Source organism: Numenius arquata, chromosome 15 (genome assembly GCF_964106895.1).
Source record: "Numenius arquata chromosome 15, bNumArq3.hap1.1, whole genome shotgun sequence".
Classification (NCBI taxonomy): Eukaryota; Metazoa; Chordata; class Aves; order Charadriiformes; family Scolopacidae; genus Numenius; species Numenius arquata.
Window position 1 is genome coordinate 1973907 of NC_133590.1, and position 12028 is coordinate 1985934.

General features: G+C 56.3%; 1 protein-coding gene across 1 annotated transcript; it reads right to left on the bottom strand.

Annotated features, from left to right (window-relative positions):
- Positions 1–218: 218 nt before the first annotated feature.
- On the bottom strand, positions 219–4562 carry LOC141472285 (uncharacterized). The gene has a single exon (XM_074159198.1). It carries the CDS (start codon positions 4560–4562, stop codon positions 219–221), a length of 4344 nt encoding a protein of 1447 aa, XP_074015299.1.
- Between the last annotated feature and the right edge of the window lie 7466 nt (positions 4563–12028).

The window sequence follows — 12028 nt, forward strand, 5'->3', positions numbered from 1 at the left end:
AACGTTCAAACTGCAGAAACTTCCTTCTGAACAGCAGAGCCAGACAGGCCGACCTCTTCTCTGTCCGAGACACATCTGCTGATGCCTAAAATCACGGGCGTTATCCTTTAACTGCGGATTTTTAAAGGCTTGCTACAGCTTATAAAAGCAGCTTTAGTTAATGCATGGTAAAGGGCTACTACTATACATCAGTTTTGTACATGGCTACCGGCTCTTCGCTATTTCGGGTCCAGTCGCGAGCGTTTGCTGTGTGAACAGTCCACTTTTGCCCTCAGCTTCCTCTTGCCCTGCGACCCGCTGCTCTCCTGCATCTTCTTCATGGACCTCGTCAGGGTCTTCCCGCCGCTGGGCTTCTTGTTGGCCATCTTCTGTGCCCGCGTGGAGGATTCCCCCAGGGGCTTCTGCTTCGGGGACTTGGCCAGCTCCTCGTGGCCGGGGGGCAGCACGGCCCGTCTGCTTGTGTTCTCCTTGCCCTTCCGCATGGGGAGCCGCACCTTCTCCAGCTGCCTTTTTGGGGCTCTCTTCTCTTTCAAAGCCATTTTTCTAGCCAGCTTATTGCTTCTCTCCATGGCAGCCTGCTTGCGGGTGGCGGGAGCTTTCGTGCCGACCTCCAAATGCTTTATTTTACTGGCCTTCTTGGCAGGCAGCTTGTCCTTGGTGGAGGAGCCGGACCGCTCCTGGGTGCCCCCGCTCTCCTTCAGCGTCCTCTTCTTCCTGTTGAGCTGGAGATCAGCTTTGGGCGAGGGGTCTTCCTGGGACCTGCCCTTCCCCTTCCGCCCCTTCCCCGTCCCATCCACTGACGGAGACCTAGCAGGAAAGGCATCCGCTTTGATCTGCAAGGCCAACTTTGGGGACATCAGCGGGTTGATGCACACGCTCTTCCGGCTCTGCTTGCTCTCCAGGGACGGGTGGTCCCCCGGGCCATCGCTCTTCTTCTCTGCCTTCACCACGCGGTGCTGGGCTCGCAGCTTGCCCCGCAGGTTGGAGTACTTGCGCAGGATCCTGGTGCTGGCCTGCGTGGGCAAGCTGAGGGCAGGCTGGATGGTTTTGTCTTCGCTCAGGTTCTCAGCACTGGTGTCGGTGAGAGAGGTCTGGCTGGGACTGGTGGCTTCTTCAGCCTCCGCTTTATCAGCATTCTCCCGAATTTTGGCCCAAAGCTTTTGGTTCTTCAGGTTATTCCGAGCTGGGGTAGTGGCAGCAAACTTCTTGAGGTGTTTTTTCAAACGTTCAGCTTGCAGCGAGCTGGGGTAGAGACCGGAGGAAGAATATTTCTGCATGGGGACTTTGATGGGGGGGATCTCCCCCGGGAGACGGGTGTTGAGTTTCTTCACGATCACTAGAGACCTGGTTTCAGTCGTCTCCAGAAACCACTGGCAGATGTCGGACAGCTTAAAGGCCTTCATAAACAGCATCTGGACAGGAGAAAGCTTCTGCACTTCCAGCGAGCCTCTACTTTTCCGTGTCCTTTTCTTGCTTTTCCAAATCTCTTTCAGCTTGTCGGCTTTGCTCTTTACCTTGGGGGTTGGCTGAACCTCCTTCTCCAGCTGAATCCAGCCCTTCTGAACTTTCATGTACTGTGCGTTGAACTCGGCAATGAGCTCCTGGTTCTCTTCTTCAGCACACCACTCCATGAACTTTGGTTTGCTGTCTATGTCCTCCAACGCCGGGAAGTCATCATTCCCTGAACTCCACTCGTCCCTCAGCTTGGGGATCGCTTGTGTAGACTCCTTCCCAGGTGTGCTCTTTTTTGTGGTTTCCACAGGTGCGGGCGTGTGTCTTAAGTTATAAAACTGCAGGGCAACCTTTTTATGCTTTGCAGCCTTTGCTGGAAGATGCTTGCTTCCACCTCTGCTGCTGGCACATGGAAGCAAATTGGCCAGCAGCTCACAGCTCTCCAGCTTGCTCGTGTCCATGGCACTGTCAGAGCTCTCCTCGTCCTTTGCACTGGCATTGTCTGGTTTCACATCCACTTCCTCGGCATCCTTCGCAGGCACGCTGCTCTCTGGAGGGGGGAGAATGCTTCTGTTCTCAGAATCAGCCTGGACGCCGACTTCTAGCGTCTCACCTGGTTGACTTTGGCTGCTGTTAGCTGAGGGGTCGCCTTTAGAGGAATTTTCTCCCTCTGCTGCAGTCTCTTTCGCTAAGATGCTTTTATAGGTTTGTCTGGTAGTGACACCGTTCTCCTCACCTGGCCACTGCTCAGCGATGCTCTCGGAGGTGCCTGGCCCCTCGCTGGTTTTGAGCAGCGTGTTGGGGCAGCAGTCATTTGGGAAGTGCACAGATGCTGCCCCATCCAGCTGCACTTCTCTCTTGAACCGCTTAGCACCAGGGCTCTTGGAGAGTTTGATCTGAAGGCAAGGAAGCTGCACAGAGCTGGAAGTACCAGCGTCCTCAGCACTGCCCTCGGCAGGTGACTGGGACTGCTGGCTTCGGAGACGCCGATCTGATGCCACAAGCATTCTCCTGCCTTTCTTGCGCTTCTTGTCTAGACTGTCTTTGGAAGAGACTAAGTCTTTCTCTGCGGTATCTGAGCCATCGGGTTCAGGCGGTGTTTCCCCTTCAGTGGACTCTTTTTCACCTGCTGGGCTGTTACTCTGCATTGCCTCCCCTTCGGAGATTTTGGGGAGGGCTGAGCTGGCTGGCACAGCCTCCTCTTGCTCAAGGGAGCCGTCACCCGCCACGCCTGATAATTCGGTTTCTGGTTCAGCAGCGATGCTTTTGTTCATGTCCACGCGCTGCAAGGTGGCAGGGGGCTCCGGGAGGCTCTCCTTGTCCAAGGTGGCAGGGAGCTCTGGGGGGCTCTCCCCATCCAAGGTGGCAGGGGGCTCATCAGGAGCCAGCCGCCCTGGAGAGCGTGGGGAGGGCTCCGCCAGACACAGCCCACTGGGCTCCGTGTCTCCCGTGCCTGGAAGCTGGGCAGGATCCCTGGCACCATCATGGGCCAGGGGTGCTGGGTCCGCAGCGGCGGAGGGCTGCAAGGGGGACTTTGGCTCCGGGCTGGCGGAGATGTCCAGATCAGTTTGTGTGTCAGAGCCTGGGCAGCCTTCCTCCCCTCCGGGTGCTTCTGAAACTGGAAGGGCAGCAAAATCGGCAGCCTGCCCGCCACCGCTGCCCTCCCCGGAGGAGCCCAGGTTGCTGCCAGCCTCCCAGGGGATGGTGCTTCCTGCTCTCGTCCCCCCTCCATCAGCAGGAGGGGAGCCGGGGGGCGGCGAGCCAGCCAAGCTGTCCTCTTTCTGGGGGCTGGGTGGAGCAGAGAGGGAGAAGAAGGGCATGGCCATGGTGGCTTCCCTCGACCGCAGCGCCCGGGTATCCCGGGGCTGCACGGAGCCCAGCTCAGCTCTCTCTTTTGTTTCTCGGCTGGTTGGTGCCCCTTTAGCCAGGAGCCTCAGGGAAACCCTCTTCTCACCATCCCGTCCTGCCCCCGCGGACCCCCCCATCGAGAGCACCAGGGGCGGCTTAGCGCTTACGAGGGTCTCTGTTCGCAGTGCCGGGCTGCTGCCCCTCTCCTCCGCCCGGGAGCTCCGGACCAGCGTGCGGACGGTCGGGAGCTCGCAGCACTCCCCGTTGAAGTAGTACCCCCGGGTGCTCTTCCTCGCCGTCTTGCGGGACGACACCGACCGCTGGCTCTCGAAGTGGCACTCGGTGATGGGCTGGCTGATGTAGACCACGTCACACTGGTTGTCGTAGTCATTGATCCTCAGCCCCGACGCCTTCTTGCTCTTCCGAGTGGATCTGAGGGAGGCTGCCTTGGCACGGGGGTGCCCGCTGGGGGTCCGGTGGGCGGCTGGCGCGGCGCCGGCAGGTAGCCAGCCCTCTTTGGACTTGTCGAGGGGTCCCTTCTCGGCCGGGTGCAGGTGGCAGCCTGCCTTGCCCTTGGCCATGGCGTGTAGGTGGTTTTCTTGCTTTGGTCTTGCATCTTGTTCTTTTGCGTCTAAGTCCTGGTGCAAAGATGCTTTCGAGCTGCATTGTAAAGTGTTCTCTTTGTCGGCTCTGCGAGGGGGGGTCACTGCAAAGCCGGGATCCCACGACTCTTCTGGTAGAGCTCTGAAAGAGCTCTTTTGGGACCCCAGACAGCCGTCTAAGCTGTCCTCGCTGCCGTTCACATTTGCCACCTTGACCGAGATATAACCTTCCACGAGAGTCTTACCTGCTAGCTGCTCTTTAGTGTCCTCACACTTTCTGACACTGCCTTCTTGCTCGTGTCCAGCGGCTTGCTGCCCTTCCAGGCTTTTTGTGGCATGATGGAAATTCAAAGAGGAAGAGTTCAACGTGCTGAGGTATCCTTGGGTGGAGCTATCCTTTGGACTAGCAGAATGAAGCCTGGTGATGGGGAGCTCAGAGAAGTCCCTTCTCAAAGCAGGACTGGAGCTCTCTGCTCTGTCCGGAGACTTCAGCTCCGCCGGCTGCTTCGGGGCTTGTCCTGTAACATGCAGGGGGCCATCAGACCCCGACTGTCCTGGGTCCGAGGAAGAAGGGGGCTTTGATTCAGTACAAGTAGCACCCTTATCCTGATTTTCAGTGCTTCGCTGGCTACAACCAGAGCCACAAGTAGAGGCCTCCATGCTCTCGGATTCAGACAACTGCTGGCCTTCAGAGTCTGGTTGTACTTCAGTGTATATGTCGTTTAGCACACGGATGAATTGCTTCTGGTGATGTGTACACAGTCTGACCATAAACTTTTCCAGTGGAGACTTCGGCTGATTGTTAGAGTCTATTGCTATTGTCTCTGCCGCATCCTCTCTGGAGAGACAAAGAGAGAAGCAATCAGTGATATGTCCCAGGGAATAAAAGTTTATGCTGCAAAACTGGAAGAGCCCTTCTTTTCCCGCTCATTATACCGCTTGCCTGACCTCCAGGTGAGCTCAAGCATCCTGTCGTCACAGGGCTGACAGTCCCCAGCACGCACGCTTACGTATGCATAGTGCTGGCAGGACGTGGACTGGCACTTTTGTTTGTCTCCCACCGCCAGAGCACCCGTAATTATACGTCAGCCTGGGACATCCTGGTGTGTGGGCACCACATGGCGTGTTCAAAGCAAACCTACGTTTCCCAGTGAGAATCAGATTTAGTACCTGCACCGTGCCTGGGGTAGAAGTCCCAACACTTTGGGCCCCCCCCCCCCCCCCCCCCCCAGGACTATTGCACATCTCTGAGTGCTTGGTCTGCATGGCCAGGCTGGGTGGGAGCAGAGCAGCGTCCCAGCTGGGCAGCCAGATGCCAGAAACCTCAAACCACTGTGTGTCTTCAAATTCTGCTTACGCTTCCATGGCAGGAGATGGGCAAACTGCACAGATCTGAGCCTCCTCTGTAATCAGGGCAGAAATTTTGAGGAGCAGGACGTGCAGGCAACGATGCACCCTTGTGTGGTGCCGTGCCTTCCCATTCGCGCTGCCCTTTGATTTACTGCCACTTAATGAAGCGGCTCTGCAGCCGACGGGCTGGCTGTCAACGAGCGGTGGTCGCTCGGAAAGGTGTGCTTCTACTGCACAGGATCACCCCCACTCGCTAGCTCTCAAACCAAGGCGGTTATCATCTACCTGCCTGGCAGAGGCAATTAATTAGGCCTTATTGGTGGAGAGGTTAAGGGATAATTATCCAGTGTTTGCATGAACTCATCAGGAGTGCCATTCCAGGTGCTGTTATCGAGACCGTATCTGTTTCCCAAGGGCAGCGATTCCCACCCAGTGCCCACCACAGCGAGGGGGCTGCGCACCTTGGCACCCACGCTGCCTGGCACAGGATCTCTGCCAGCAACGCAGGGCTGCTTTTCAGTAACAGTCGCACTTTGCACCTCCTGGCTTTGTACCAGAGGAGTGAAAGTCATTACCACCCACCCCCCCCCCCCCAACGGCCTTGCTCTCCCCTTCCCAGCATCGGGCACTGACCTCGCTTGCTCTCTGGGTCAAGGGGTGACACGCTTATCGCAGGGTTTGGGGCCAGGGTGGGGAAAAGCAGCTTTATCTGGAGTGGGATTTCCCTCCCCAGGCTGCCAGGCGCAGGGTTCCACAGGCAAAGAGGGAGGAAGAGCCTCGGCTCGAAGGAGCTGGTGGCAGAGAGGAGGAGGAAGGAGAGCCAGGGACCGGAGCCGGCTGGGCTCGGTGGTAGCCGGTGTGCCGGAGGTGGCCCCGGGCAACCCTCACCTGCTGCTTACTTACTGCTGGCTGGCTGATTGCTTTGAACTGAGAAGCGCCGGGGGTGGGGGGGGCACCTCCAGCAACCCGCTTCCCCCGGCTTGTGGGGTCTGCTCCCAAACCCAGCAAAGGGCAGGGAAAGGCACCCAAGGGCCACTTCGGGCTGGCCAGGTGTCATCTGGTCTCCTCTTCACTCAGAAACACTAGGCTGCAGCCAAGCCGGCCCTCAGCATCTGCCAGCCAGCCTTTGCTTTCCAGTTTGCCCAAATTTCTAAGCGCAATGAGGCTTCGCCTCTCAATCTCAGCCACTCGGTTTCCTCAAAGGCTTTCCGGGGCAGGGTTTTTCCCAAAACTGCCCAGAAAGGGCTGAGCCAGCCTGTCTCACCAAGCGTGCTCCGGCACCTCCAGAACACTCCCGGGGGGTAGCGATAAACAACGTACCTCCAGACAGCTTTACTACACCCGGGCAGGAAGAACACCCTCCAGCCACCATCTCAACTGGTTCTACCTGGCGCTGCGATGACTTTCAATTTTGCAACGCCTGGGATTACTTTAAATAAAAACGCTCAGGTACAACCTGGCCCCTCTCCAGAGCCCTGCACGGGGAAGGGTTTGTGTCAGCCGGGATCTCTTCCACAGCCCAGCTCCTCCCCTTGCCCTGCTGAATAACAAAGGGGGATAAAAAAAACCTTTCGCCCTCCTCTCCCCTGCAAAAGGGGGGCTTGGAGCAGGGGGCTTTTCCAAGGGGTAGAGCTTCAGCACGACTTTTTTTTTTTTTTTTTTTTTTCTTCCACTTTTGCAAAGAGGGCGGTTGTTTTCCTCTCACCTGCTCGCAAGCCCAGCTCCTAAGAGCGGCAGCCATCTTCCCCCAGCCAGCCCCAATTTATAGCGGCGGTGGCAGAGCTGTGGCCCGACCCCACGCCACGCTCCCGGCCGGCATCGGGAAGCTTACGGTGGCATAAAAGCCAAATCCCTCCTTGCCGGGGCACCTTGGGGTGCCGTGGGCAAATGTCCGCCAAGGAAGAGCCCATGGCAGAGGGGAAGGGGTCGCCCGGGAGGGTGGCGAGGGGGAAAAGGCGAGTTGCAGGCTGGGCGATGCCTGGCGGTGCCCACCATCTCGGTGGCTCCACACATGGAGTCCCTAGTTTGGGAGAAAGGACCAAAGCGGCCGGGCACCATCCGTCCTCGCCTTGCGGCAGCGATGCCGGATGCAGCCGGTCGCAGGTGATGCCTGCTCGGCACGGATGCGCAGGGCTGGAAAAGTCCTGCTCGTGTGGCAGAGGGGACCTGGGCTCCCTGGTTCTAAGGGCACCGGGGTGGCATCCGTGCCTTGCCTTCACCTAGTTTCTTCCTCTGAAGTGTGACTGAGGCCACGGCGCTCGTTATTTCACCTTATTTGTCCCAGTGTACTCCAAGGAGTCAATCTGAGATACACACAGCTTGTCAAGCTGTAAATTTAAAAAAGAGAGATAAATATTTTTCCTGCTTGATAAAGGAAATAAAACCATCCAGCCTTGATGCCCTTTGTTCTTCAAAGACCCATCTCACGCTCAGCGACACGGTTCGCCTGCAGGTATGTCGCGTTCAGGGTCCTCTCCTTTCACACCACTTTGGCTCAAAAATGGGCTGCAACTTCTCACCTTGAGCTCATCTGCTCCTTCGCCAGCTCCCCGCCCCCCCGTTGGGGTGCTGTGGGCAGCACCTCCTTTTTTTGGGTTTCAGGATAACCTTGAGGCAGAGGTCTCTCCCCCACCACCTGCAGCTGGGCTCCGAGCGCAGCTGGATCCCACCTCGGTCCTTCCTCTCCCCATCCCCCTGGGATGCTGATGCTCTCCATCCCCAGCTCTGTGCTCCCTGGGACCTGCCAATCCCTGCACCTTTGGGACCTGCCCAGCATTTCCCACCATTCCTGTCTCTTCGGGCTATTACCACTTCTGAGGGATGCAGGATTGCCCACAGCCTCCCTACTTCAGGCAGTTTTGGAGAAGAGCTCAGATGTTTCATGCTCAGATGTAATAGAAGAGTTTATTTCAAGTGCCTCACGGCTTCAGGCAGGGTTGCTTACGGACTGTGTAAACCGTTGCAGAGAAACTATTCATTTACGTGGCTTCTCAGAGAGGAGCGGGGAGGTGAGCTGGTCGCAGAGCTGACGTGCCTTCCCAGGGGAAGGTGCCAAGTACTAACGGGTTCCTCAGCCCTTCTGGCAAAGGCACAGCGGGAGCTGAAGACCGGCCGGCAAACGCAGAGGATGGGAATTAGGAACGGACTTTTAAACGGGAGGAAAAATTATTCTCGGGAGGCAGCCACCCCTGTCTCTGAAGAGCCTGTCCTTCGGGAGGCGCAGGTCAGCGTGGCAGAGGCTGCGGGGCTCAGCAGACAAGTGAGGGAGCCCGGGTCTGCCCGTACCATCCGCAGCCTTCTCCCGGTGCCCACACTCACCCCTTCCCACGGGACTTGGCCTGAGGCTCTCTTAGCTTTGGGTGCGCATGAGGAACGCGTCACCTCTCCCAAGGGCTGCAGAGGCCACAAGCCTAATGCGGCTCCCTGGCAGGGTGAGGTGACTCACCGGGGACCCTCTCTTGCCTGTAGCCAAGCTTCAAGCACGGTCACAAACCCCTGTGGGGTACCCAGAAAGATTCACTGCGATGGGAGACACCACCCGCCTGCCCGTGGGCTTTCCCTGGAAGATGCAGGTCTGCCCTCTCCGGCCACCAGCCTTGAGAGCTGCCTACACGAGGGCTGCTCTGCTCCCGCGCAGCAGCATCCCGCTTCCAGCCCCGCTCCCACGTGTCACCCCATGCCAGCATGAGGCACCCCGGCATCCCGAGAAAACCTTATCACCTGAGCCCCTCGCTACCTCCTGGCCCTTCTAGCTTTCCCAGGGCAGCCCTGTTCTCTCCTCCTTCCCCGCCTGCCGCAGAAGGTGTCAGAGGCATCAAGGGGCAGGAGCTGTCAGAGCCACAAACGGAGCTGTTGCTACGCAACCCCGGCGGTGCAGCAATTAACGCCGGGGAAAACGTGCTGTGCTCTAAAGCTATTTGCATAGCTGCGTGCTGCAATACATTTGTTTGCATTGTGCCTTTACTGTTTAGTGGAGTTTGAAGCGAACCCTCCCCCAGCTCTTGCTTGGGGGGAGGACTCGGGGGCTTCCGACAAAGGCCACACGGTTGGGGATGGTGGGGCTGGGGGAAGGTTTGTCTGTCCGTAACACCTATAGACTGCACAGGTATAGGATTTACGGGATGGGGAGGAAAGGCCGAGCTCTGTGGACTTCACCCTGTGCAGCACGAGGGGCTTTGCCACCCCCTTGCAGAGCCAGCTCCTGCCGTGCCCCTGACCCGCTGGTGGGGTTGCCACATCTCCCCTTTTCCAGGGTGACACTGCGCTTGCTCTGCTTGTGAGTGCCAGAAACAGAGCTTTAGGGGCAGCCCAGCCTGCCTCCGCTTCAAGAGTGTACTTTGGGGGGGCGCAAGGGGGAGAAGAAAGGGAGGGAGAAAGAAATCAGCTGGTTCACACCAACCTACCTGGGATGCTGGTCTCCGAAAACCTGCTGATTGCCAACCGCAATCTTCTGGTTTGCCCACCCCAAGTTTCTCACTATTGAACATGAAGCCTGTGCCCTTTTTGGGTTTCTTTTTTTAGCCCTTGAACATCGGTTTGATTGATTATAAGTTTACAGGTATGTTTTGTACCTCAGAGGCACAAGAAGCAGCAGCAGAACAAAAGTTCAAGGCTAAGTGTTTCTGTTCCTTTCAGACCACTCTAAGCACCAGGATTATAGTTCTGTAAAAGAAACAAAACATAGCTATAAACTTATAAAATCCAATTTAGTGTTTTTACGGGGATGACCTCTCCCCTTCCTCTCCTGCTGTCACACTCCGCGCCTGCCGGTGGAGCGCTGCCTCGCACCACCCAAAACCAGGGGTACCACTGGAGTACCCCCACCAAGCCCAAGGGTGCCGCGGAAACCTGGCTGAAAGCGGAGATTTGAGAAACGTGGATGACAAAGAAGAAAGTCTAACTTGTGAGCGATGCCCTCCAGCAGCTGAACGCAAAGCACTGACCATGCCCACTTTGAGCCCAAGGTCCCAGGACATGTGTCTCTCGCTGCCCTCAGGTGGCACCTCCAGCCCTGCTGGTTTCAGCCACTTCATTTATTTCTCGGGGCGAGTGGAAATACCACTTTGAGGGATTGCAAAGGAGGAAGAGCAGCCTCTTCAAAGGAGCTGGCTCGCTGCTGGCAGTCAGGGGACCTGACCCCAGCCCCGGGGGGCGCTGTGAACCCCGCGTGCCAAACGTGCGCTCCAAAGCGGCTGTGGCTGTGGGTTGCCAAAGTTGGGCTGGCTTTCCCCAGTGCTGGGGGGGGGGGTCCATGTGGAGCCACACCGGGGTCTTGCCCAGAGGAAGGGGGGGGGAATAAGTTCTCTGCTGGCCCCGGTTCGGCTCGCTGGAGCGGCTGTGCAAAAGCAAACACCCAGGCAGGAGGTGGCACCGTGTCTTTCAGCAGGAGCCCGCACCAACGTCACCGCAGGGGACACGGAGCCACGGCTACGGCCAGCTCTCTGCCTGAAATTACTATCCCAGGGCGGCAAAAGGCAACCCACGTTGCATCTTCCCTGCTCCATTTGACATGCGGCACCGTGCTCAAACCCACCCTCGCCCACGGCTTCAGCAAAGCCCCCGTGCTTTGGGAGGTGGAGGTGAGGGGACACTCTTCCCTTCTGCTGGCACCGCTCTGGGACGTGGCGATCCCTCGCCAGGGGATGGGCAAAACCAGCCACGTGAGCCACCGCAGCCAGGCTTTCCGGAGCTCATCTCTCAAAGCCCCCAATTCCAGGCTGACACTGGATGTACCAGTTTAAATGCCTGTGTTTCAATCCTCAGAAATATGCCTGGCGCCTCACACTCCCCACACAGATGAATGAGTCCCTTCACACCTCTGTGGGTGCTACAGTAATTCTCTCTCGCTGCACTGAAAAAAAAAAATATAAAAAAATAGAAAAGCAGCCCAGAAAGAGCTGAGGCTCCACACAACAGCTAAGAAGGAGAAAAAAAAATTAATTTTTCTTCTCTAAATGAAAAGCTGAAGTTGTGCAAAGCGCAGCCAAAATAACTACGGGAAAATTGCTGCAGAGTTTCTCAAGGCCCCTGAATTTACGCCGTCCTTGGCGGTGTGCGTGGGGATTGACTGAGCTCGAGTCTCAACTGAAAAGCAGGAAGAAACAAGTTACAGACGGGGTTTTTGTTTGGTCGGGGGTTTTTGTCGGCTGCGTGTATTTGTCAAGGTATCCAGGTAGTACAATGAGCCAACTGACTGGATAAACAACAGCCATCCGTTACAGACTCAGAATTTTAACCCTTCAGAGTAGTGTCTTTCGTTTGTTTGTTTGTTTGTTTGTTTTTAAAGTAGTTAAACATTAAAAATCACCTTCTCCCCACCTGCAGCCAAATGAAAATCAAAAAAACCAAAGTCGGTTTTACATTAAAGAAACCCCAATAGCAACCACAAATAAGTTCATCTTTTTTATATTCCTGTCATACCTTCCTCCGCTCCCACCTTCCCCAAGTCACTGACCCAACCATATTCTACAGCAGTTTATCATCACTTGCGATACTTCTAATACAATATTTAATGACTAATTAAAAACCTTACCACTAAGCTATTGCTCTAAAACCAAGGGAAATTTATCATGTTAGAAACATCATTCTACATACCGGCTTTCATAGCCTTTCTGCAATTGTCCTTGCTAATTTTTCTAATTATCAAGGACATCTGGGATCTTCCCTTTAAGGAAAAAAAAAAAAAAAAAATTACCACGAGTGTTTCTCTCTGAGGCAGAACTCGGCATCTTCCCTGAGCTAGGTGCTCCAGGAGAATAGATAGCAGCAGAAGACCA

Bases quoted from the DNA above. Each gene is read 5' to 3' on its own strand.
- LOC141472285 (XM_074159198.1), bottom strand. From the start codon at position 4,562: ATGGAGGCCTCTACTTGTGGCTCTGGTTGTAGCCAGCGAAGCACTGAA.